The sequence below is a fragment of the Tripterygium wilfordii genome, chromosome 3, assembly GCF_013401445.1.
Source record: "Tripterygium wilfordii isolate XIE 37 chromosome 3, ASM1340144v1, whole genome shotgun sequence".
Taxonomy (NCBI): Eukaryota; Viridiplantae; Streptophyta; class Magnoliopsida; order Celastrales; family Celastraceae; genus Tripterygium; species Tripterygium wilfordii.
In genome coordinates, this window is record NC_052234.1 from 12,614,831 (window position 1) to 12,640,550 (window position 25,720).

Genomic DNA, 25,720 nt, shown 5'->3' on the forward strand with positions numbered 1-25,720 from the left:
GTCATGCGTGACAATGAGAGACTTAGAAGGTGCCCCCAAAAGAAGAAGAAAGCATCCACTTTAGTGACATAATAATAAAATAATCTGATAAGCCCAGCCCATGGCTTTCACTGACGTCAGGCATTCTTTACAGTTTTCACGAAACCAATTCCCCTTTCACAATAACCAGAACAAAGATAGAAGTCCGCGGCAAATTAATCATTAATTAAAGACGCAAATTTTAAAGATGATGAAATCATTGAACAAGCAAAAAGGTAAAATCGTCTACCTTACTCTTTCAGATGCAACATATTCACACAAATATTTCCAACTCCTGTGCCCTTGCGTAGCTCGCATTTCACTTTCTCCCAGCCACCATACCCTGGCTAGAAGTTCCAGACATGCTTGGCGTGGTGTTAGTACTTGTCATTTTAAGTCTTCCATCCGCACTGCCAAGAACATTCAAATCCTCAAACAGTCTGTATGACGGAATGAATGGCTTCTGAATAACAGTAGGGGCAGGATTCCGAAGACCAGAGCTCATCTGAGGATCACCATGTGCAGCAAGCCCATTGCTTCCTCTCGAAGAGAACGAGTTAAAATGTTGCAAGGGTCTAGCTGCCTGCATGGTTGTCGAGGCCATGGCTGCATTTGTTCTGGGAGTAGAAAACATACTATTATTTGTTGCAGCCAAATGACTTTGGTTGTTGGCATAACCAGGGGTTGCCGCCCATGGTGGAGGGGGGTATTGAGATGAGTACTGAGGAACCTGGGATGGAGATTGGAATTGTGGTTGCTGTGGGCGTTGTAACCCCGATCGAGACTGAAGCTCAAATTGTTGCTGGAGCTGAAATGGTGATTGAGCTTGAGGTTGAAATTGTTGCTGGGGTTGAGGCTGGGCCCATGGAACAACATAACTATTGTAGGGCACATGCCCTTGGTTTCCAGAAAAGTTTTGGGAAGCAAAAGGTAGCTCTTGGGTGCTGGAGGAGACGGGTACCTGATGCGTATTTCCATTAGAGGCTGATGGAGAATGAGGGGTGTGAGAGGAGGGTGATGTTGTTGCTAGAGCAAGACTCAAAAGGTCGATCATGTCCTGTTCTTTTGTTGTTGTCCTAACAGAAGCTGGTGGATCAGGAAGAGCTAATGCTAATGCATGATCGGAAACTGGAGATGAAGCACCTGGCACAGATGAGGTACTACTATTATCTATCAATGCAAGACCATCGTTGGTTCCAGCAGATGTACTCGCAGAACGCTTTGGCTGTCCTTTGGAGTGCCTGCACCCACATAACAAAATAACAAATTAATCAACTTCCACACCAGGGGCAAAAAAAAATAAACAGCACAAAACAGAAAGATTATAGGGCTAAATAGTGTGCTCTCAGAGGATGAGAGGAATAGTTTCCAGGCTTTCAGCTTGGGAAAATAATCCCACACGTATATTTCACTGCCTTGCTTCATTCAATTACCTAGGCCAAAAAAGGCCTTGATAACCGACCCATCTGTCTTTTGATACCTGGTGAGTACCCTCAGGGGGGATCCCACTCTGATAAGACAGCACCCGATAAATTTACCTCACTACCATGCTCTAAGGAAGAGTAAGAAAACAGGTAAGCAAGAGCAACCTTCTTGCAAGCTGAGCGAAGTCATCTTCTTCTTCCTCGTCTTCATCAATCTGGCTCCTAGTCATATTCACAGCTGGAGGAGATGGGTTAGCATTAGATCTAGGACTAAAGTCCGATGGTTCTCCATGTTTCACACTGGATTCACAAAATTCAGTTTGTTGGGGTCTCAAGTTTGTAACTTGACTTGGCATGGGAGAACCAGAAGCTATAGCATCATGCTTTGCAAGGACGATCTGCATACTGTCATTTAATTCAAGACCTCGACAAAGAAGTTCTTCATCACTGCCACAAACCATGAACAATAATTTTAGATTTCCATTAACCAGCAAGCACATGCCATAAACAGGCACGGCAACAAACACAAGATGTACAGACACACCTATTCATCTGCACAATGGCAATTCAAGGACTGGGAACATGTTGAAGACCCTAAAGCTGGCCGAAAATCAAACTTTGAAAGGGGACTAACCTAGTTGTAGTTAGCATTTGCATTAGCATCTTTTGGTTCGAACGACATCGGTCGACAACATCGGCAATTATTTCATCTTTAACAGCCTGTAGAAAAGAAAATATAATAAAGGGATGAAGCATCTTGATGATGTTATACAAGGAAGATGAGTTTAAAAAACCAACATGACACATACTGAGCGGTCACTAGGATTCACAGCTTGCAACATGTCATTTAAAAGTTCCATAACGTTCCGCATAGCATCCATGCTTGACAAACTAAAATGATTGAGCATAAAATGAGTTATAAAAAGTGAAAAAATGCGAGGGAAAGGGATTTACATAACCTCGTCAAAGAATGGAAGACAGGCAGAAATAAAGGTCCAGCAGGGGTGGGTACCAAATGCAAGTCCTCACCTTAAGCCTTCTATCTTTGTTGCCATTGTTTCATCAAGTCTTCTAGAAGAATTAGTCGGCATTCCATATCCAGGTTCTGTAATTCTTAGTGTTGGATGGCTAGCAGGTGGTGTAAATATAGGAGATGTGTCCAAGGATCGCTTGGGAAATTGTACTCCAGAACGCTGCCATTGGTAAAATCAAAAATTACCGAAACTACTTCTCTGTGGATTAATCCGTACACATACCTTGCTATGCACAAAGAATGCTCACCCTTAGTTCCTCATATGCCCAGTAGTAGTGGGGATGCTTCCCTCCAGGCCCACCAAATGCCTCTTGCCAGGCATCCAATAAAACCAATATTTTATCTCTAACATGCATATCTGACTGCAAACATGATCCAAACTACATGACATCAGAGCTGTGAACATACAAGGTCGCTGATCAGAGTATCGGACCATCCAATTGATATAGAACAAAACAAACAGAAAATATAAATTGAACCATCAGAAAGAAGACAGAAAAACCAGATAAGGAAAAAAAAAAACAAGCACGCTATGAGTTCCACGAATTCACGCCAATAAAAGTGCAGCCAACCTATGTCTCTTGCTGTCTACCAATCATGTATAGTATAAAAATCCCAAGTACCCAAACTTTCTAGACAGAAGAAGAAAAAGGACATCAATCACAGGCCCTCTTAACATCAAATCAGTCCACCAAAGATGAAATAATTTTTGCAACAAAGTCCAAGTGGAAATGTAAGCACCTACTTAAAACATGGCAACATAGTGTTAGCACACAGGTTATTAGAAGCAAACAAGTATAATTATGAGCTTGCTAATACAAAGGCTCATAAAAAGGGATTCAAACATGCTCTTGTGACTTTACAATTGCTACTCCTGATGACAAGATTAAAGTTTACAGATCCTCCCTGACGGAGTTTGGTATAGGGGAAAATCAAACATTGGTAAGAGCATTGTGAAGGGCCCCGTGCACTAAATTTGTGAGTTGTAAAACAGGGAAGCAACTAGTAACAGATTCAACATGTTCTGATATGTGATTTCAACCCAGCCAAAAGCAATTCCAAGAAAACTCCGAACTAAAATCCATCATTCACCAACTTAAATGGTAGCAACTTCTAGTCACATGTTACCACATGCACATCCTCAACATTCAAGGATTTCAACTCTTCCGGGGGTATTCAATGTTTTTTACAGCCTATCCTACAGTGAAATTACAATATATAGAAATCTTTTTAGAATAAGTTCTGATGCCTCTAGCATCAAATTTATCTTCACTATGAAGCCCAAAATTACAGCGATTAATTGCATGAATTAAAAAATTGAATATTGACCTTTTTCTTTACGATCTTGACCATCTCTCCCAATATATTCTTCTCAGCAATTTGAAAATGAACATAATCACCGCAGTTTTTCACCATTGTCTCCAAAAGCTGCAAAATGCATTTCACAAAAAAAAATTAGTTTTCAAAACTTTTGCACATGTAGCATCAAAAGAATTCCCAGACTGCATAGTTATGGCTTTGGTATATTGGTAAGAAGCAAAAATTCTGGATAACAAAGTGACTAGTAGACATAGAAATTTGGATAAATAATACAGTCAAATCATCAATAAGATAGAAAGAGAACACAAAAAGATTCCGACAAAATTACCGTCAAAGAAAGTAGTTGCACTTTAGAGTTCTTATGCTGCAGCCTCTTTTTTACAGCTTTCACAACATCTTTTGCCTGCCTGCGTATTCAAACATACACCATCAGTAACCAGCAAACTTGTATTCCTCCACCTCCATTCTCTTTCAATTAATTACAGCTCCATTCTCTTTCAATTTATTACAACAACAACATCAACAAAAAAAAATACAGAAAAAATACAACTAACATTGAAATTTACCAACACCAAAAGTGGCTCTCTAGAATTTCATTCCAAAAAAAAATTCACCAGAAGCATGGAGACTCTCAGAAATGAAACAAACAGGCATGTCTCCATCAGCATAAAAAGGTCAAATTATAATTTCTCTCCCCATCATATAAGATTATTCATCTTTTTGTATATTCTTGAGAGATCAAAATATATTTACACATCAAAAAGCAACAAAAGAAGCTCAGACAATCATAATTTTGAGGATAACACAACCATACATCATGCGGACAGATGAAAATCGAAAAAATATATGAAGGTGTTATAAATATCATTCAAGTAACCACATAATTCAACCATCAAAGGCAACCTCGTAAACAAACGCGCACACACAGAGTATGAAGGTTTAAAAGTTTTAAAAAATTACCAACGATGAGAATTAACGGAATCGCAGATATCGATATTCATAGTCCAATCAGGCCCAATCAGAAGGTCGCTCGTCGCCTTCTCCACAGCCACCGTCGCCGACGACGAAGAAGCCATCTCTCTCTTTATCTTTCTCTCTCTCGCACACAATTGAAACCTCTTTTTATTTGTTTATTTCGTTCAAAACAACCAAATAAGGTAAAAAAAATATTTATCTCTCTCTCCGAAAGCAAGAAAACAAGATAACAACAATTATATTTATAATACTAAATAATATGCGCTGCTCACAGTCTCCATCTCCCTCCTCGTCAAAGTCTCCTTTTCTCTTTCGATTTCCTGGAAACTACGCCGCTGTTAAACGGCCCCGTTTGGCTTCGTGGAAAATTCTTCCAGAAACCCTAGAAAATCACTGTAATTTTCTCGGTTCTTCCCTGCAGCTTCACTCCAAGAAAACCTAATTCTCTTGCTCACAAATTATTTTCTCAGACATAACAATTTCGCTCGCTTTATTTCTCTCTTTACATCCACCGAAATATGCGTCTGGTATTGCAGTGCTTCTATATTAACCCCTTCTCAGTACGCACGCGGCACGCTTTCCTGAAACCCTAATTCCACTCTCAACACAAACACGTGAACGCACGCGTGCGTAAAACCAAGCGCGTGCCCTTTTGTGCGTTGGTGATGCAATTGGAAAATGCCCTGCATGCCTTTTTATGATAAATACCTCCTTTGTTTTGATAAAGATAAATACCTTATATTTATTCCCTTTGAAAATAAAAAAAAAATGACCGGGGAGAGCCAGTGCAGAATTTGGTGGCGAAAATAATTTTGAACAATTTTATTTTAGGAAAATTATAAGTGTGCATATTTATCATGATAAATCCAACTGACTATTTTTTTGTTTAAAATTAAATTAAATTAAACATAAAAAGATCTAAAAATTATAACCTATTCGATATAAATTAAAAACATTCGATTTTCTATGATAAAAAATTTAATTTATTTCTAATAAAAAATATTGTTAGATTGATGATGGTAAATATTACAGATTTTTTTTTTTTTTTTGAGTCCCAATTACTAGTTCTACCCCAGTACCAAAAATTTTGGGAAAGAGAAAAGTCAGCAGGAACTACATCAGTACAATGAAAAAAAGGACAAAAATATTATTATGAGCCCCAAATCCCAATCAAGGGGTGGGTTGGTGTCAATTTTTATTTTTGTCTGTTTTGGTATTTAACCATATTCGTTTGGTTAGTTAGACGTATTGATGTCTCAAAACTCATGTTTGGCAACCTATAAAATATGCCTTGATTCATTTACTTTCTTTTGGGCAGGAAGGAAGTAGTTTTGAGTTCAATCATCCACTACGATCCATTTATGAATCTCTTTGTTCTTTTGGCAATAAGTGGATTGGGTAGGAGTCTTATGTTGGCTTCTTCTCCATGCAAGCATGAAATGTGTTTGGTCCATTAATTTGGAATCTAGTGTACTTGAATGCGGTATATGCCTTTGAATTGAGCCCCAGTGGTAATGTCAAACAATAACAACAGACTGATACAAAAAATACATCGACCATATGACTCTAATCGAACTAAGCCAAGTTTTAAACTTTTACTAAGCTCAACCTCAGACAAATATATATACATATATATATAACTGTCAAGGTGGGGTGCAGAAATGGCCACCATGAATGATGAATGGATAGTGTGGCATTTCTTTTTTGACTTGTCAATACTTTATTTATGGTGTCCACTGAACAATTAGTTGATTTTTAATGGAACATCTCTCGTGGATGTCGTGATCGGATTGGATAATTCAAAGGAAAGGGGGACATGCATGAATCATGATAGCAAAAATTTATTAAACAAAGTAGTTTTAAAGGTTAATCCAGAAAATATTTCTAGGTCGGAATTAATTCGATTAAAATTAGATAAGTTTTTTAATAATATTTGATGGTGTTGATAAATGGAAAAAGATTGAAATTGGACCCAGCTTAACTTATCTGTAACTTTATTATAGCTTATAGATGACGGTGGTGCGAATGATAACGATAAGACCTATGTAGAAGATAATAATATTGATTCAATTCATCGGATGGAGATAGAAGAATGAGGTTGGATCGATATGGACAGGATGGCTTTGACTCGAGCTGGGCTGTCAATCATCAAGCACTAATCAGCCCGCTTGAAAGGAGGTTGTGGGCTGAAAAACCCGAGAGTGGCCCGTGAAGTCAGGTTCTGTGTTAGAGTCCATTTGCATTGACTAGATGGGTTCAGACAAGTCCATTTCGGTAGGTGATGTTAAGGGATGAAGCCCACCTCAACGAGACCCTTCAGGCTTTAGCACCCAATCATTAAGGAAAAGATAGACTGGGCCCAGCCCAAAACCATGGACTATTGCCTTGTGCGTACTATGTACGCTACTGTGCAAAATCACCTGAAACTGAAATTCTGGTCTACAATATATAAATTATTTCCATGATCCGGTTTTCTCCAAGATAACACGATACATGTGAAGAGACAAGGTAGCATAATTAAACATTACATGATAATTCTGGCACTACGCACAGCTGATACGGCGATTCTAGTGCTACACACGCATTTTGTGCTTTTATTGTAATTTGTAGACAATACTACAGTAGAGGGGATTGAGATCTAATCCTCACCGCTGCGATCCTCATTGATCTCTTGAAGGATCACCACAAGAGCCACAATGAAGGCGTAGTCCACATTGGGATACACAGTCACGGCGAAGCAGTCTTTGTCCAACAGAATGCTAGCGGCAGTGTGTTTCCTATGCATCTACATATATATATTGCGTTAATTAACAAATTAGAACCTAAATTGGCCTACATTTGGTGACATTTACGGCTGAATTTAAGAGAAATTAAATTGTTTAATTAATTAATTACCTGTGCAACAATGGTGTTCGAATTTCCAAGGTATACAGTGCACGATCTCTCGAGCCAGCTTCCTTTGACCTTGAAATCAGGCACATCCTCTTTCGTATTATTGGCCAAGAACACGCTCAATTATGTCTTGAACTGGATCAACGATGATTTCCTGGCACTGAATAGCAAATCCTTATCGTCTGCGCTATCTCCTCTGAATACTTGCCATCTTCTATGGGCACTTAATATCTGCAATCATACTCCTTTGATTCGGTCAGATTCAGATAATCAGATTCAGTGGTAATTCAAGAGATCGAGGCATAATGTTACCTTCTGTTGGAGAGAGACGAGGGGGTTGCCTGAGGTGTCAAGCAAGATACGGCGATCGCGGAGGCTGAAAAACTTACCTTTGATGGAGAAGAGGACGGTGCCGTTAACGTCAGTGACGCCGAAGTTACCTTCAGTGAGCGACCATGTTTTACTCTTAACAACGAGATCGACAGGGTAGGTTGCAAGGAACTGCGGCCCGATCACCACAACAGGGTTCGTCGGCATAGGGTAAGTCGTCATGGCGGGGATTGGTTGAGTCATTTCCACCAAGGCAATTACACACAGACAGGTATTTTGTATTGGATTTCTGATTATCATGACTTGATGTGAGATGGGGGTTATATACATAGGGAGGTGGGCCCCCGGTTATGTATTTGGTAGTGTGAATGTCCAGCGAGTGCGACGTGGGGACGAGATCCCATTACTAATGTGCCAATTACATCAAACGCGTGACACGAGTACGAATGCTAGTCCGTCCGTCCGCGTATGAGTGGATGTTATGACCGCCCGATAAAGATGTTTCATGTTCCGAGAAGTTGAGTTATACTCTTGGAGATATATTCGTTCTGTCACAAATCTAAATATATTAAGATATTCTTCGTTTTAAATCAAGACCCGCACATATATGTTTCTCTTCGCTCAATATCCTTTACGTAGGACCGAAAAGCTCAATAAATTTTTTTAGATTGTGGAAACTCTTTATCTCCTAATCTCTCATTCCTTTCTTAATCGATGTGGGGTCTCTCACCATCCTAACATTCTCTAAAGGTTTCCTTGGTCCACCTCACATGCTCTCAAGTCTCAACTGCTAATATCATCATATTCTTAATCTCCAAACCCTTACTCGATTACGTATTTGAATGTTAATTTTGGTCATCCACATAATGTAAATATTGTTATTTCACATGCATCTCTGGCGTCATGCCGTGTCACAAAACTCATGATGCAGTTTTCTTTTGATTGGTGATCCTCTCGCATCAATGTGCATTATTTTTCTTTATATCACGATCAAAGATTCTAAGGAGAAATATCTGCTGACTGCTGCAAAGTGGCACTAACTTTGTTCTGTTACTCCCATGTCAGTTCTATTTTTGTGACATTTGTAATTTTGAGTATTTAATTATTTGACAAATGTTCCAAGTCAATTAATTAAATATTATATAAGTTGAATAATGAAAATATTCATATTTATAATTTAATTAAAAAGTAATTTTTAATACTCACATTTCTTAATTTTTTAAATCTAAATAATTAAATTATTTAAAATTATTTTGACACGGAAGGGACGATAAGGCCCACCCACACTTTCAAATTTCTTGAAGGTCCCACCCACTCGCACTGTTATCGTAGATGAGACCAACCAAATACAAGGTTTTATGTTAGGTGGGTTTGGGCAGTTGGGCTTTTAATACTGGGAAAGAGATTCGGTTTTTATGTTAAGTGGGCTTGGGCAGTTGGGCTTTTAATATTATGAAAGAAATTAAGAAAATTTACCATACAACAATTGACCAAAGGCTGAACCCCTACCATTTGAGGATAAATCTGAAACTTCTTGCTTGAAATGAAGAACAAAGTTTTCCTAACAGAACTAGGAATGAAGGGGAACCATACAATCATATATAAAACTATTCATGGGTTTTATCTTAAGTGGGCTTGGGAAATTGAGCTTTAATACATATATAGGTTCTAAGATCTACAAGTCGGACTTCTTCAAGTTTGTGCTCGGCCCGTTAATCAAATCGAGTTTCAAAATAGATCCAAACTCAACTCCTTCATCGTACAAGCAAGGCTCGCTGACAGCCTACTAGCCGACTTTCATCCCTTTGCAAATCGCTAATTTTGGCATTGAGTCTCACTTTACACTTTCTCAATCAACACTTGGAAATACTAATTTGAAAGAACTCTCTTTTCGATTGAATGAGAAAAAAAATGAAAGAGAGTTAGAGAGGCTTTCTCTTTGAAAGTGCGATTCTAAGTGAAAACATGAAGGATCGATTCGTTTTATCTACACATATTTAGTTAACGAGCCCAAGAAGATCATTTCCTTTGATATTCAAATCCCCAAGAAGACCACTTCATTTTGTTTGTTCATGATAATATTTCACCATGTCTTCTTGCCAATTTTACTAGTGAACTAACTAAACTACAATGTATTTAAAAAACAAACCACAAATAATTTTTGTGTTTGCATCTAAACCCTATAGCCACCTGATTTGTCCAATTCATTCAAGTTGGTGGCTTCAATGAAAGGTTAATAAAAAGTAAGAGTGATTTAACGATTCGCTCTCTCTATCAATTAGTTATAATTAGGTCTCGCAAGGGATCGACTCTAGACCCAGATCCGACTCCAACTCCAAATATCGGATATGGTGTTTGTCCGGATACCCGACCCTTTTATGAACCGGATAGGATATACCCCTATTCGGTCTGTATCTGACCCATTATAGGCTTAGTTATAATCAATCACATTCACGCCCTTAAAAAAACAACAGCTAAAATGAATTTACAATGTACAATTTTCACTTTTTTAGTGAAATCATTATGATTGACGCATCCAAGGGAGGAGCGTTATGTGTGGATCGTAGACTGTCTTTCTTAAAGTGAACTTTGTCGGTGTGACAACAACCGAATTTTGGAAATTGATTCGTAATAATAATATCTTAAAAATGAAAGATTTCAGTAATAAAATATACTATTGATCATGAATAAATTCCAGATTTAATTTTCCAAAACACACATGCATTTCATCATGAACAATAAAAATGCATGCAAATACGTATATAGTGTATATATATACACAGACACGCTAACACATAATTCATAACTTCTCAAATTAAAGATGCTTCACAGTACAATCCATCATAATGGAGAAGAACAGTATATGTTATGTGGGTGTTATTCGCATCGAAAAGGAAGCCCTTTGTGTGGCTTTTACGGTCATTCCAGACAAAAGATAGTGGTTATCTTGTACTCTCTCCTGACCTCCTGGGTGGTGGCACCTCACTAGTGTTGCAGCAAAGTCAATTAAGGACCATAGCATTACATGGTAGAACTAATTATCCAACGACAAAAAAAACTAAACTGCTTAGTGAAAATTAGTATTTTTTTTAATATTTTGATATGTGGATGGTATATACATATAAAGCTCACATATACCTGACTAATACGTACTCTCTTTAGGATATATATTTAATGCTTGCTTTATCTCTAATTGTATATATGTAAGTAGGTATGTAGGACAGCTTGAAACCACTGAATTAAATGGCAGGTTTGTGTGGAATACTTTCTGAAGAAATAATTAATTCCATATTCAAATAGTTTAATTTACAGTGAAAGAAATAATGTAGAGGACGTTTATGAAATTTCCCACACAAATTAAAGCGTTTTGGAAAATATCTTCCAAACTAGTGCTCGTTAGCATTATTCTGTTATCGATCAGTTTGCATCAAAACTGGATTTAACTTTATATAATAAAAAAAAAACTAAAATTAACTTTGAGAAGGAAAACCACCTGGGTTTCATCATAATCAAACTCGCCACTAGATGGTGACTCTACAGGGCACTTGATCAATGTATATGCAACTTCATGATCTCCGATTATGACGCTCATCCGATCATAATACAGTCAATGCCTATCCAGTATCCATCTTAATCTCTCTCTCTCTCTCTCTCTCTCTCTATATATATATATATATATATATAAACACTAGTCAGTAGCTAGTGGAATTTTGACAAAAGTATATCCAATTAATTAAACCACTCAATGCGTGATAGATGTTTGGCCTTACAATTATCCTCAATTTTATTTCTTCATAAATATTATTCTCCATGTTAACTCTCTCTCTCTCTCTATACATCTATATATATGTTCAAACTGGAAAAATTGGTATTGAGTTTGACTCACCGGAGATTAATGGAGCTTCATCAATGGAGTACTAGTTGAAGTGGGAATTATAAAGCTGGGTCAGTGGTGGTCATGATGGGGAAGACAGGCACATGAAGAACTAACTCGATCACTCGAGAGTAGGTGACAGTACTCATAACTGGTAATATATACTACTCCACCAAGAAAATAATATACGAGTTAGTAATGCACGTGCCCTGCTTCTCCATCTTGCTCACCCGCACCCTGTCTTCTTCTGATCAATATCTATGTCTCTCCATATGAGAATGAGACAGATAAAAGTAAGAGAGCATAGAGAGGGGGGTGAGTTTTGGAGGCTCATCTGCAAATTTCGCTACTCCAAGCCCATTTATTTATAACGAATTAGGGCAAATGATGCTCTTATTTATTTATAACGAATTAGGGCAAATGATGCTATTTTAAAAGGAAAGGGGGCATTTGGGGGCAAGAAATGAAAGCCCTTAGTTGGGTGTGGGACCCCCCTTCAAGCTTTTGAGCACAAACAGGTTGTCACAACTCACAACTACAACACAGGACCACTCCAACTTTACTGCGATACGGATGCAATTACCTACCTGCCCCTACCTAGTAACTTTTTATCTTCTGTAATTTTTTTTCTCACTTCTTAAAAAGAAAAACCTTTTTTTTTTGTCTTTTCTAAAAGGGTAGTCTCTGTACTTGATTAAATTAAACCCGTGACTCCTAATTTGCAAAACATTGGATCAACGAACAACACACAGGACCACACCAACATTACTGCGATACGGATGCAATTACCTACCTGCCCCTACCTGGTAACTTTTTATCTTCTGTAATTTTTTTTTTTCATTTCTTAAAAATATTTTTTTTCTTTCTTTTCTAAAAGGGTAGCTCCTGTACTTGATTAAATTAAACCCATGACTCCTAATTTGCAAAACATTGGATCAACGAACAACACTAGTCTAGTTGGTAAATGGTTGTTAGTCTCAATTATGAGCTTCTTAATTAGTTTTGGCATACGACTGATTTAATTTCTATCATTGAATTAATGGTCCATATTTTTAGTTGACATATTAAATGTGGAATATATAATAAAATATAACACCGAATCATTAATTGGAGTAGTAAGGATGACATCTAACATCTTAGTGATCAGGATTTGAATCTCTCTCCCCATTTCAAAAATGTATAATAAAATATAACAATATGTGGAGAATGGACTAGTTTCTGTGATGAACGAGCAACTCGGAATTCTATATCGATCTTAGCACATAAATTAGGAACTTAAGCAACTCGAAGATATAACTCAGAAGAATACAAAAATTAATATAATTACGACTATCTGTACCTAATCATATGATTGTTATCTATATACAAGAGTAAAGAGTGGGGCAGTCAGCAATCTCAATGCTTCTTGCAAACAAATATTGTAATGTTTATATATACATATGTGTGTGTTTTTGATCGCTAGCTAGCTTGTGATTATTTTTCATTTATTGTAATGGAAGAGAGTGACGTGTAGGGTTTAGAAACTTTCACTAACTGTGGTTTTTACAAGACCCACTACTTGTTAATTTGTCCAACCCCACTTCCGATATGATATTGGGAAGGTCATTGATGCTTCTCATGTCCAAGCTAAATAATTAGACTTTGAAAAGAACAAATGAGCGAATCTTTTTTCCTTCAATCACCTTCTACGACCACATGGATGTCAAGATTGAAGGCATCATTCCTCTCTTGTGCACACATTATTCACGACGCTAATTAAGTAAGAACCAATCATTTTGATTTGTTTTCATTGCTGTAGTTTGAAAATTAATCTGGAGTCCATGATTTGAATAAGAAATGTGTTTGAGTTGATTACAGATCACACCCAAAGTTGTATTAGTTATTATTTCACTACTTGTAGCCACGTGTTTGGTTTCGACCCATTCGCTATTATTTCACTGAAACTGTCCTAAGGTTAGTTAATCTGGTTTTCTTATTGAAGGACAAGCAGCCGGGTAGCTCACTAACTGAAGGATTTACTTAAAGATAGTATATCCTAGGGTGCTTTTGCGTGTGTCGGGTTTGATGGCCTAAGTATAGACTTATATCGAATATTCAAAAGGAAAATTTATATGATGTTGTTCTCGGTTATAAAAAAAGAATAATGTATTAATTCAGTCAAATCATCTCCTAATTAATTCGGTTCGTCTAAATTAATTAGTCTCATTGGGTTGTATAACAATGGAACCTAACACCCTTTTCTTTTCTTTTTTTCCCCTCTGTGTGTTGTAAGTGTGAATGTGCATATATGCGTGCGTGAGAGAGCAATTTCTGAGTAGATATCCATATATATGTTAACTTCAAAACGATTGTGGAAATCTTGTTCTAAGGTATATTATATGAAAGACACTAAAAAATAATACCTTATCTATATAACAAAATGTATAGATGGTCCAGCCTAAATAAGCACATTGATTAACGCAATATATATTGGCAGATATCAATATGAAAACACCTTTTGATTACTTTGTTATTCACTCTTGTCTTAATCATACCATTTGTGTGGGAATTAACTTTAGAATGTGCCCCTCCTCCTTCATGCTCCAATTGAATTATTAATAATTAATTGCACTATCTTTTTAATGCTGCAGGTCCACTCCTTCTAGAGAATCTCATTGGAAATAAGTGTCCCAATATAGTCATGGATGAAAACTTAATTTCATCATTTTATGAGCGAACGTGTAACTTGTGTGTGTGTGTGTGTTATATATATATATATATATATATATATATATAATCATACATTCATATTAATTAGTAATTGGCAGGATATGAATGGCTTCAGAATTAAAGGAATTTTGATCTATAATGAGTAGTAAAACAGATCATGAACTGTAAAACTTTTCGTATGATTTCCACTTGATTAATATTCCAATAATTTAAACGATTTACTTTTATATATGGTGTGTGTATGGGACTTTTTGTTCTTTTGTGGCCACGAATTTGCTGGATGCAATGCTGCCATTGATGACGTGGCATTCCACTGAGAACATTGATGGTGATATGAGTAACAAAAAGAATACTTAAATTAATCCCAATTAGTGACTGCAAATAAAGGAAGATACATTTTACAATGTCTTTTGGGTGCCAAAAAATGTTATTTTATTTCAGTCATGTCAATTTGAAAACTATACTTGACATCACATTTGAAAAAAGAAGTATTATTTATGTATATATTAACAGCTGAAATGAAGTGAAATAATGTTATATATGTGTGTGTGTGTCTATTACTCTATACCCAAGTAAGTGGTTTGTGTGGTAGTGGTGTATAAATTATAGAAAAGAGGAGGGAGACAAGCATGGAAGTAGGTAAAGGTGTCATTACACAATCTTGTGCATATATAATGGATGTATCACCTGCAACCACAATATCTAAGAGTGGAGGCATGAAAATAATTGTTTTATAATATATATATATATGTATAGTTGGGATTTAAAAGGCTTGTGGACGACCTAAACAATCAAATATAATATAATTATATGTACGAAAAATTGTCTTACTTGTTGACAAGTCAACTTTCAACTGTTGACCATCACAGTTTGCTATTCATTAATGATGAATTAGGACTTCAATCAAAATCAAATTTATCCACCAATTCTCACCCCCCGTATCTAATCCTATCCTATTGTTCACATCAAAAAATTAGGGTTTGCCAAGAAGATTAGGAGCCTTTGCCGATCCCATTTGATATTGGATGGTCTTAATTAAATACTTGATATTTAATTATATTTTATATTTGATAGGAAATTAAATGGTCTTAATGAGGCATGCTTTTTCTAGTTAAATCGCTTTCAAGATAATCTTGCACTGATAAACTAATACGATCTACTTTAAAAGTTGATGAACAAAAACAAAAACTGGGGACAGATTTCGCATTATCGGCCCCCGAATCTGGGAAATCAACTGAATCATGAGGAATTAAAGGATTAATAATGTAATGGGTGTATGTAATGTAATATGCTTGTCATGCCATCGTCATGTTGGAATAATTAATAAGATCATGAAATATAATACAGTACTAATAATAACTAGTGTGGGTAATTAGAGAGTTTTGAATTATTATTATTTTTCCTTCGGATTTCGTTTATAAAGGGCATAATCATTCATTCATGCATGATCTTCATTGTTGTCTAATCAAACGTAAAAAGTGGGAGAAGATAACCATTGTCTTCATATTTACCTCAAGTGGGCACTTGCTAGCTAGCAAGGTCTTCATATTTATCACCACCTACTCTAATCTTTGTATAGTAAATCATTGACGAAGTACTATCATGAGTTATGACCTCTAAATCTTATTCACCATGACTCGTAAGATTAATGGATATATTATGTCCGAGGTCATTGAAAAGCAAGAGTCCAAATTGGTCACCCTATCCACAAAATGATTGACAATTTGACATGTACAAGATACCTACCGGTCTATTAATGGCTAGCTATAGCGTCAACTCTATGACTAACATAAGACACAAATATAATTAGTTGGTTGATTGTCTAGTTTGTGAATCTATTAGAAGCTAAATCGCATGGACTCGGGAGATATTGAATTCAATTCTCACTAGGAGCATTCCTCATGGCCATGAGCTGGATTTTGATCCAATTTAATATATCATTATGTGGGAATTAAACTTCTGTGCACACAATCTTGTTGACCCGAATTTAAGCTCATATCAAATGTCAAAACAAACTTGTATACTTGTATAGTATGATTCTTAGTTAAAAAAAAAAAAACAAATATCAATTATTTTTTATCAACCCACTCAACGGCTAATGCAAGACGATAAACAATATAATATACGGTAAGCCATTCTCGGAAGAAATACATGCACAAACCAGCTTGTAATCTCTTTCAACATGACTTGGATTGAAATACGAATAAATTAATGTCACCTACAAGAACCTAGAACAGTTAAAAACTAGCATGCTGATTTGTCTTTTAAGGTTTCAAATCATTCTACAAGAAGATGTTGATTGGTCGTAAATAGCAAATTAATATAGCCCACTAGCTAGCTAGTAACAATAAACTTCATTATATATATATGTGTGTTTTGATGTGTCCAAGATTGACAAACATACAATTTTGGTTCTATGCCGACAATTTATTTTGGACGAAACCAGCAAAATCCAAAACCTATCTTATACTACTAGACTCATTAATGATGTAGATCTAGCTACTGAGTTGTACGGATAATATTTCATGTGCATCATACGGGACATGTGGAACCTACGAATTCACTTAAATCTTGTGCATCCAACTCATCAGTTAAGATAACGGGGATAATACTTGTTGGGATCTTTATCATTTTGGGTAAAAAACAAAACAAATTATCAAATTAAATGTGAAAGTCTTTTCTACCCGCAAGGCGCAAACCTAAGGAGACCCAAGAAATACTTTGGCCCATGTGTAGAGTGGGCCTACACAAAAAAGTTAAAACGAATAAGCTCAATGATGGATCAAAGGCTTCTCGTCATTACGGCCCACCCAAACAATATGGGCTAAATTTTGGGCTTGCTTGGGCCATGGAATAATTTCATTACCGGCGAGCTTGAGAAAAACATAGAGAAGGGAGGATTCAGATGAACAAACATGCATATAGTGATATAGGAGTGTGTTAATTAGTTTTCCTAAAAATTTAAATTCTATGCATCTTCAGGCTCCTACATACCTTACATGTATAGTATAACAAGTTATTTATCTTACTTTTCTCAGTTTGTTTATTCTCATAATTCATCTTTTCCATGCTAGATAGCCAGTACAACCCCTGGCAACGACCGGCGCGCAAGGTCTCTGGGTTGGCTCTGCCACAATGTGCGCCTTTCATGCCAGCTCCGTGGCCTTGTATGCCTCACAGTAAGCCATGTATTGAAATACTCTCTAAATTGTGTTATCACACCATCTTTTAAGGTCCACACATGGACCCAGTACACATTTTTCCCTTCCCATCCCTCAGCAATCGCATACTCACCAACAACGTCAATGCTTCTGGGCTCGAAATTGAAGTCGGTTCGGCCGGATTCCCCCGTAAGAACCTGCATCATGTGTTGGCAGTTTGGAGGTCCATGGAACCAATACTCCAGGTCAGTCGCCACCAATTTTGCTACAGCCTGTCTGTCACTTTTTGCCAATGCTCTGTACAGTGTAGCAATTTGTGTCTCCAGGGTTGGATTCGAATCGGATTCCGCCACTGGGGAGTTTGTTTCGTTGGTTGCCATACCTTTGGAACTGAATTATCAAGGATTTTACAGAGGGTGCTGCTAAGCCTTTGAAATCTGACCCTGCAGCCGATACATATGCAGCGAGAAATTTGGATTAATCTATGTTGATGGGATCAATAACAAGGCAAGAGTGATGACATGGAAGATCCAAACAAATAGCCTTTTGTGGGAATAAACGACGCACACTTTCTTTTAATTAAACTTCCTTTTATTGGATTATCCGCTGCGAAATGGAGCCTGTGACTGATTTTATCAGTATGCAATTTTATTTTTTGACGATACAGAGCAGAGCAGATTAAACAATTTCAGAATGCGACATTAATTGATTTAGAATTTGTCCGGCACGAAATTGACCGCAACGGTTCATTTTGAAACGTTTTTCTTACGATGACCTAATTGCAAACGTCTCTATGACTATTTGAACTCAACCCATTAATTAATTCTTAATTGATTTAACTTTCTTAGATAAAACAAGAAGCAGCACTTTTACCTGTTTTGCTTCATGTGAGTCACCAACCCGGCCAGCTTAAAGCCAAATATCAAAGCCCATACAAACGTCTAAAAAGGTAACAAGAAATGGGCCAACTGGCCCAATCTAGTAAACTACGCAAAGAGAGTTGGTGTTGGGCCTGGCAGTCCATCTAGATAGCCAGCAAAAGCCCAGGATAGGACCGGCGCGCAAGGTCTCTGGGTTGGCTCTGCCAAAAGTTGTGGCTTTGGTTCCCAGTATCCCAACTACGTGGGTTTACACAAGTCACCGTCAACCATGTATTGAAATACTCCCTAAACTGTGTAATCAGACCATCTTTGATGGTCCAAACATGCACCCAATACACATTTTTCCCTTCCCATCCCTCCACAATCACATACTCGCCAACAACTTCAATGCTTCTGGGCTCGAACCTGAAATTGGTCCGGCTCGGGTCCCCTGTGAGCACTCGCATCATGTGTTGGCACATTGGAGGTCCATGGAACCAATAGTCCAGGTCACTTGCCACCAATTTTGTCACAGTTTGTTTGTCAACATTTGACAATGCCTTGTACAGTGTCTCAACAATAGCCTTGTTTTGCATCTCCGGCTTTCGCTTCGAATCTGATTCTGTAGCCATGTCTTTTTGTGGAAGCGAATTAATATTTAAGCAAGTATTTCTAAAAAGGGCTGCTAAAGTGCTATGGAAGTATGGCTATGGGCTACACTATATATATATATATAATGTTGGTGGGGCCCCTTTTTCATGACGTGGACAATCGAACGGTGTATATTAATTAGTATCATAACCAAACCAAACGAGGGATTCGTGGTTTATATAGTACCAGTACCAGGTGATGTCGTAATGACAATGTTGTGTATTTAAATATTCAAAATTTGAAAGCCTTTTGAACTTTCTCTGATATATAGTACATTTTAAAGAGTATTTCTGGTAATTGTTAGAGTTGCCAATTGTAGAGGAGCATAAGGAAAACATATTGTATGTTTGGGAAAGAATTTCAGAATTAGCATATATGTTGATTTTAAATTGTTGTTTCAGATGTTAATATATATGCTATTTCAAATTTGTTGATTGTTTTATCAAATTTTTATTGATAACATATGTGTTTTTTTAAATATTATGACAAATTACGTAAAAAACATATGTTACTTTAGCTTATATGCTACTCAAAATAGCTTCTCAAACCGGCATTATCCATATAGAAGTGTAAGATGGCGCATTTAGTAACTCACCCTAGTACCTAGGCCCATATTGGAAGTGGAGCCATGTTTGGTTTCAAACTCCAACCTAACCATGACTTAATCTTGAAAAATACATATATTAATGTGAAAATCAAAACACAATAAGACAAAAATAGCAGTCTGGTGATCTGGTCAGCAGTCGACATTGCATTTAAAAACACCAGTTGGATCCAACCAAGAACCCCCCGTGTACATGCATGGTGCTTGGACATTCTCCTATAAACGATGCATGAGTACAAGATCCACTGCCCAATAATTGTAATGAAAATCCAGAAGGATCAGTATTACTACACTGGCTATTCCATTATTGTGTCCTTCCCATAAATCATTGTTGGGTCATTGAGTACATCTGTCTGGTATTCGATAAATGTGCATTAATGGTGCCTATCTCCATCTGCTAGCTTTACCACACGGCTTTTCTGATCCAGTGCATGCAATATTGAGTAGGAGGAAGGTCCTCGTCAAGCATATAATATCGGATCCTTATGGTTCCGGTTGGTGCATATCACAGATGAAAAATTATTGTAATGTGAGACCAACCACGGAGCAATGGCTGAGTTGATTATATCTCCAATTTTAGGGCGGATGCGTGTTTAGGCATGTTGCTAAGGTCGAGAATTCGAACCAACAGATAATATTTTTCTTGTAATTTTCCTAGTCTCATGGGTTTTGGAGTCTACTTTTGTAGAAGGGTTAGGATTTCCGATTTCACCTACATAGGTTCTGGTCAAGTCTTGCATACATGTCGTAAGCGTGGAACTTTGTGGTGCAGACTATTTTGGTGGCCTGAAGTTCACGTCTACTCAGTTGTTCAATACGGAAGTTGTATAAATTAATGTAGTAGAATATTTATTCGCCATAAACTTAAAATACACTTATATAACCCATTTTGAAGTCTCCGCCGGGGGTGTTATACTACAATTCTAACTAAACAATACATTAAAATCAAGAGTTGGAGGGTGCTTGAGATAATAATTTAAGTTTAAGAGATTATCAAACCGTGCCGACTCTCAACTTGCTGTGTTTATTAATTAGATTAAAATTTTAAATGTTGAGTAAACCATGAAAGTTGGTAGGGCATTGCATGAGACCGAAATATGACTATTTGATGGAGTTTTTGAATTCGATCATTTCACATTCGATCGGAGAGGCAGCTGAGGTTTGTAATATTCGCTAGGATGGGTCAGCAAGAAATGAGTGAGAGTGGTCAATTGTTAGGTGAAGAGTGTCTATCCAATATTTGATATAAAAGTGATTTGTCCATTTAGTTCATTAATGTTGGTCAAATGGGTTTTTCTCGGGTGCAATCATTCTAATGGAAATGGGGCCATGCACACATATGATGAAAGAGATCACAAACTGTATCATTTTTCCTCTATGTAGAGCATCGCATCAACCTCTCTTAATAGATTTTGTCAAAATGCATTCAAATAAGTCATTTAACAGTCCATTTTTATTATTAAAATAATATTTACCTGATAATGTAAATTTTATACTGAATCCTATTTTTTACGGAGCTGATTATTGATTAGGGGTCTTTTTTAAAATTGTTTTATCCACTCAAATGAGTTTTTTTTTTAAGCGTTTTTTATTCTCCATCCTCTAAAATAGGTAATAGGATATAGATCTTTTTACGGGATCTAATTGGATGCACTAACATTACTTATTTATTTTTATAGACTATAGGGCTTCGAAGGGTAAACCAATACGACGGCTCAACCCAAGAAATAGAATCCAAAAGTTTGGGCCCGATAAAAATTAGAATGGGCCAATAATTAAAAAAGGCTAAAAAAGTCCGACCTGCCGGATTCGAACCAGCGACCTAAGGATTAACTGTTCGACAACTACAGTCCTCCGCTCTACCAACTGAGCTAAGGTCGGTTGTTGTTATCATGAAGTAATTAATAGTTATAGCACAGGATACCTTGTCTTCTCCCCAAATTACAAAACTGTTTGGTTGGTTTCTTTACCACCATGCCTACCTAAACAAACGTAAAATAGGAAATGCACACATTTAAGAAATCTCTAACTATTTTTTTTTCCCGTTCTAACTGAAACTTTGACAATCAAGAGACCTTACATTACATGCTGTTGAGGATTTATATGCACATCCTTTTGACACCTGCAAGGAAAATTTTTAAAAGATGTAAAACTAGCCAGGATCACATTCATTGAACCCGCCAGATCAGGGAACAGCCTCCTCGTCTTCATCATAGTTTGTCGGAATCACCAACCATTCATCTGGGAATGAACCCTGATCATCACTTTGTTCCACAAAAGTCATTTCCCCTGATTTCCCCATAAAAATGTTATCCGCATTGGACTCTTCTTCAACACAACTACGGTCACTATTCTTATCCAACGTCTTCAAAAAACCAAACCACCAACTCCAAGAAGAAGATTCATTCTCGCCCCACTCAAATTCCAGCTCCTCCGCCGGAGCCGGTGCAGCCAAGATTGAAGGTGCAGTTGTAGACCAAATGGGCTCAGGGGTAGGCAGAGTATTTATCAAAGAGCAACAGTAAAATGGTGACCCAACAATGAAATTAGGCTTGTTAACATTATAATTATTACCTAAAATGGTGTTTTCCCTCCTTGTGGCACTTGCTGATGATCTATGGAGGTGTAAAGCATGGACAATTTCTCTTCTAGCTTCAGCCATGTTAATGGCAGAGTCTTTAGAAACCCTTCTTGTATTAGATCTCCTCTTCATAGGCTTTCTTGGACACTCTGCAGTAGTAGGAGTAGTAGTCTTGTGTGAATCCATAGTTGCTGGCTTGCTGGCCTCCGGAATGAATATATGGGACCAGGGCAGTGATTGTGATTGATACGTGAGAGTAAATTGGAGGCAGGAGCAGGAGTGCTGCAGGAGATGTGTCAAGAAAGGAAAAGAAAAACGGAAGAAAAAAAGGGTGTGTAATCTGACACGTGGTGCATCAGTGTACACATCAAATCGGGTGTAACTACTAACTAATAGATGTCGTAGTATACGCATATCACTCTAACAGCGTACGGCGCCATCTCTTCATTCATTCAAAGGCCTGAGATTTGCCAAACCACCGCTCCCTCTTCATTTTCCAGTAGCCGATGCAGAGTTGCTTTCTGGTGCATCCGCTGATGGACTTGTGACAGCACAGTAAAGTTGATGGCACAGCACTATTGGGCCTAATTAAATTCCATTCTAAGAATTTGCAGGGATAGAATCACCAGGCACCTCGAAATTGTAAACACAATGAACCTAAATCTAATTCATCCAAACTTTTGATACAAATATCCCACATTTTTTTAGATATGAGAATTGTGATCTATATTAGTAAGGAGGACAAATGTATTATTTAAGTAATCAACAAGCCCCTATATGGGTAGTGGTTGAGCTTGTGTGGTTAGTTAAAGAATATATGATTACGTTGGATGCGTGTAAGAATACCATTAATATCATTCGATTGGTTATGTCAATCCGATCCGATGTCAGAATATATAGTATTCCCGAATCCTTCTGCCTGTTTGGCAGGGCGGCGGCCACAGCGGATCCGCTAAGCGATCCGCTGGAGGCCAATGCACTGCCAAACGACACATTTTCGCTAGCGGATCCGCTGGCACATACCAGCGGATCCGCTGGCGCAAAAGAAGCTCCCTAAGGGAGCTTCCTTCTAACTCGTGGCTGAGAGTAAGCAACCCACGCCAAAAAGCTGCAGCTGTTTTTTTTAAAAAAATTTTAAATGTGTGGGTCCCACACTTTAATATAAAGTATTAATATTTAATGATTTAAATATTATGAATTAATTATATTTATATTTATGTATTCTAATAAAAATATTTATATTTATGTTTATGTTTATGTATTCTAATAAAAATTATGAATTTATTATATTTATGCAGTTATAATTATTATAACAGTAAATTTAATATTGAAATAAATTAATTAAAATTTATAAATACAAATAAAATATTTATATTTAAGACTTTTAATTTTATAGGTGTTTAATTTTAATACATAATGATAAATTAAAAAATACAATAAATGTAGAAAAATAATTTTATTAATTAAATGTAAATTAAAAATACAATAAATATAAGAAAATTAAGTTGATTAATTAAAAAAATACTTCAAATTAATTTTAAATATAAATTATATTTGATTAATTAAATTAATACTTAGAATTAATTTTAATAAGAATTATATTTATTAGATTACTTTTAATATAAATATAAAAAAAACTAATATTATAATACTTTATTTCAACCATTTTTCCGCTAACGTCAGTTTTTAGTTCACCAAACACCTCACAGCATATTTCACAGCTTTAAGCTCAGCATATTTTTCACAGCATTTCCGCTAGCATTGAAAATCAATTTTTCCGCTGTGCCAAACGGAGCCCTTATTTGAAAATTCGGAGCGATCCACAGTCATCACTAATCAGGCGTTTATGAACTAGCCATAGAAGACCACTGCGCCCGGGGTTTTAGTCTTCTCATTTCAGCCCAAAGTCTTCATCCATTAAAAGAAGCCCGTATTATGTTTTTTCCAAGCCCATAGTAGTCTATTGGTCTGGCTTTTAGGTCTTCCCCGTTCGGCCCAAAATTATCCGATTCATTAATGGAAGCCCGTGTGACTTTTTCCCTAGGCCTAGCGAGCATGTCCAAATTGGGTAACTTTAGTCACACCCCGGTTTTTTCTAAAGACACCCCAATCTAAGTTGACCATCCCTTGTAAAAATCAGTTGACGGGGTGTCTTTAGAAAACATCGGGGTGTGACTAAAGCTACCCGTCCAAATTTCAGGCATAGACCCATAACTGAAAGCTAAAGCCCACAGGAGTTTGATTTATTTATTTATTTTCACACACTACAATCCTTGGACTTTTCTGTGACACTCATCCATTATTTGACTCTTTATAACAGAGTAGATATTAGAGATTCTCCCAATATAATCATAATGAATAAAATGATTCTCAAAGGTACAATTCTTCGCTGGATTCAATCCAAGTTTAGAATTGGACCCAAAAGCAGTCAATGAGCGCAGGAGGCTTCAATATAATACTCCCTGTTTTGTACCCCAATATGTCGGCAACAAACAAAGCCTCTTCTTTCTAGCCACTTCATACCTGATACTGGTAGGTATTATGGTCAAACTTTGAAAAATCTTGGAATATCTAGTCTCTACCTAACGCCGAGAGACAGTACCCTTATAACCAGTAACCTTGACAATTTATTTCAAGTTTTCAACAGTTGTTTTTTTTGTTGTGTGTGAAATGCTTTGGTTTCCATCAACTTTTGGTACATGTTAATTCAAAGGTGTAATCAATTTGGCCAACCAAAGCTGCATGGTGGAATGTAAGAATAAGACAGAGAGTCTTACAACTCATGCTTAGTTAGTGTTTCGATCTTGAAATCCAGTTCTCATCAGTGTTCGATTTGGTGACGAGCTGTCATCATTTAGTATTCCAGGACAAGAGAGAGAGTGTCAAGGTTGAAATACCACATCCCATTAATATAACCCAATCGAGTGATTTATAAATAAAGACTCACTCTATGACACAATCGAGGTTTTTTTTAGCTTAAACGTCATAAACGACGGTTCAAAAGAATAAAATCATATGAACAATGTAATAAAGAATTCTAATAAAATTTTTAGCTTTTGTCTTTAGAAAAAAGAATGTTACAGAGAGTAACCATTCCTTGAATTGTTGATTTGGGCCTAATTTATGAACGTACATGTCAAAGTTTCCTTTACATCCAGGAATTGTGGACAACCTGGAACAATATTTAAAAGTAATCACATGATATGCAATGGTTCTGACCCAATCTGTCTTAATTTGTTTTCTTCGTATTCTTGGAATTGTCTTCGATGACTTTTCCTGGACATCCCT

General features: G+C 36.8%; 4 protein-coding genes and 1 non-coding gene across 5 annotated transcripts; all 5 read right to left on the reverse strand.

The window, feature by feature from the left end:
• Window positions 1-42: 42 nt before the first annotated feature.
• Window positions 43-5,317, reverse strand: LOC119991466 (TOM1-like protein 6). The gene is made up of 9 exons (XM_038837817.1): window positions 4,756-5,317; window positions 4,124-4,202; window positions 3,805-3,903; window positions 2,724-2,837; window positions 2,472-2,635; window positions 2,252-2,333; window positions 2,077-2,162; window positions 1,608-1,889; window positions 43-1,259 (listed from the first exon to the last, which is right to left on the reverse strand). Exons 1-9 carry the CDS (start codon window positions 4,869-4,871, stop codon window positions 338-340), a joined length of 1,944 nt encoding a protein of 647 aa, XP_038693745.1. The 5' UTR covers window positions 4,872-5,317; the 3' UTR covers window positions 43-337.
• Window positions 5,318-7,191: 1,874 nt separating this feature from the next.
• LOC119991475 (protein LURP-one-related 10) lies at window positions 7,192-8,296 on the reverse strand. Its single transcript, XM_038837825.1, is given in 3 exon segments — window positions 7,192-7,555; window positions 7,666-7,893; window positions 7,975-8,296. Coding segments are annotated over 3 exon segments (693 nt in total). The 5' UTR covers window positions 8,293-8,296; the 3' UTR covers window positions 7,192-7,408.
• A 9,349-nt stretch (window positions 8,297-17,645) lies between these two features.
• LOC119984602 (wound-induced protein 1-like) lies at window positions 17,646-18,183 on the reverse strand. Its single transcript, XM_038828635.1, has one exon. It carries the CDS (start codon window positions 18,114-18,116, stop codon window positions 17,646-17,648), a length of 471 nt encoding a protein of 156 aa, XP_038684563.1. The 5' UTR covers window positions 18,117-18,183.
• Window positions 18,184-18,469: 286 nt separating this feature from the next.
• On the reverse strand, window positions 18,470-19,269 carry LOC119984170 (senescence associated gene 20-like). Its single transcript, XM_038828000.1, has one exon. The coding sequence runs from the start codon at window positions 19,226-19,228 to the stop codon at window positions 18,761-18,763; it is 468 nt and encodes a 155-aa protein (XP_038683928.1). The 5' UTR covers window positions 19,229-19,269; the 3' UTR covers window positions 18,470-18,760.
• Window positions 19,270-21,645: 2,376 nt separating this feature from the next.
• Window positions 21,646-21,732, reverse strand: TRNAY-GUA. The gene is given in 2 exon segments: window positions 21,646-21,681; window positions 21,696-21,732. It is a non-coding gene; the product is annotated as a tRNA-Tyr (tRNA).
• Between the last annotated feature and the right edge of the window lie 3,988 nt (window positions 21,733-25,720).

Bases quoted from the DNA above. Each gene is read 5' to 3' on its own strand.
- LOC119991466 (XM_038837817.1), bottom strand. From the start codon at position 4,871: ATGGCTTCTTCGTCGTCGGCGACGGTGGCTGTGGAGAAGGCGACGAGC. The intron at 2,636-2,723 runs GTGAGCATTCTT...TACCAATGGCAG, and splicing joins GGGCATATGAGGAACTAAGG to CGTTCTGGAGTACAATTTCC. The intron at 1,260-1,607 runs GTTGCTCTTGCT...ATGTGGGTGCAG, and splicing joins TTCGCTCAGCTTGCAAGAAG to GCACTCCAAAGGACAGCCAA.
- LOC119984602 (XM_038828635.1), bottom strand. From the start codon at position 18,116: ATGGCAACCAACGAAACAAACTCCCCAGTGGCGGAATCCGATTCGAAT.
- LOC119984170 (XM_038828000.1), bottom strand. From the start codon at position 19,228: ATGGCTACAGAATCAGATTCGAAGCGAAAGCCGGAGATGCAAAACAAG.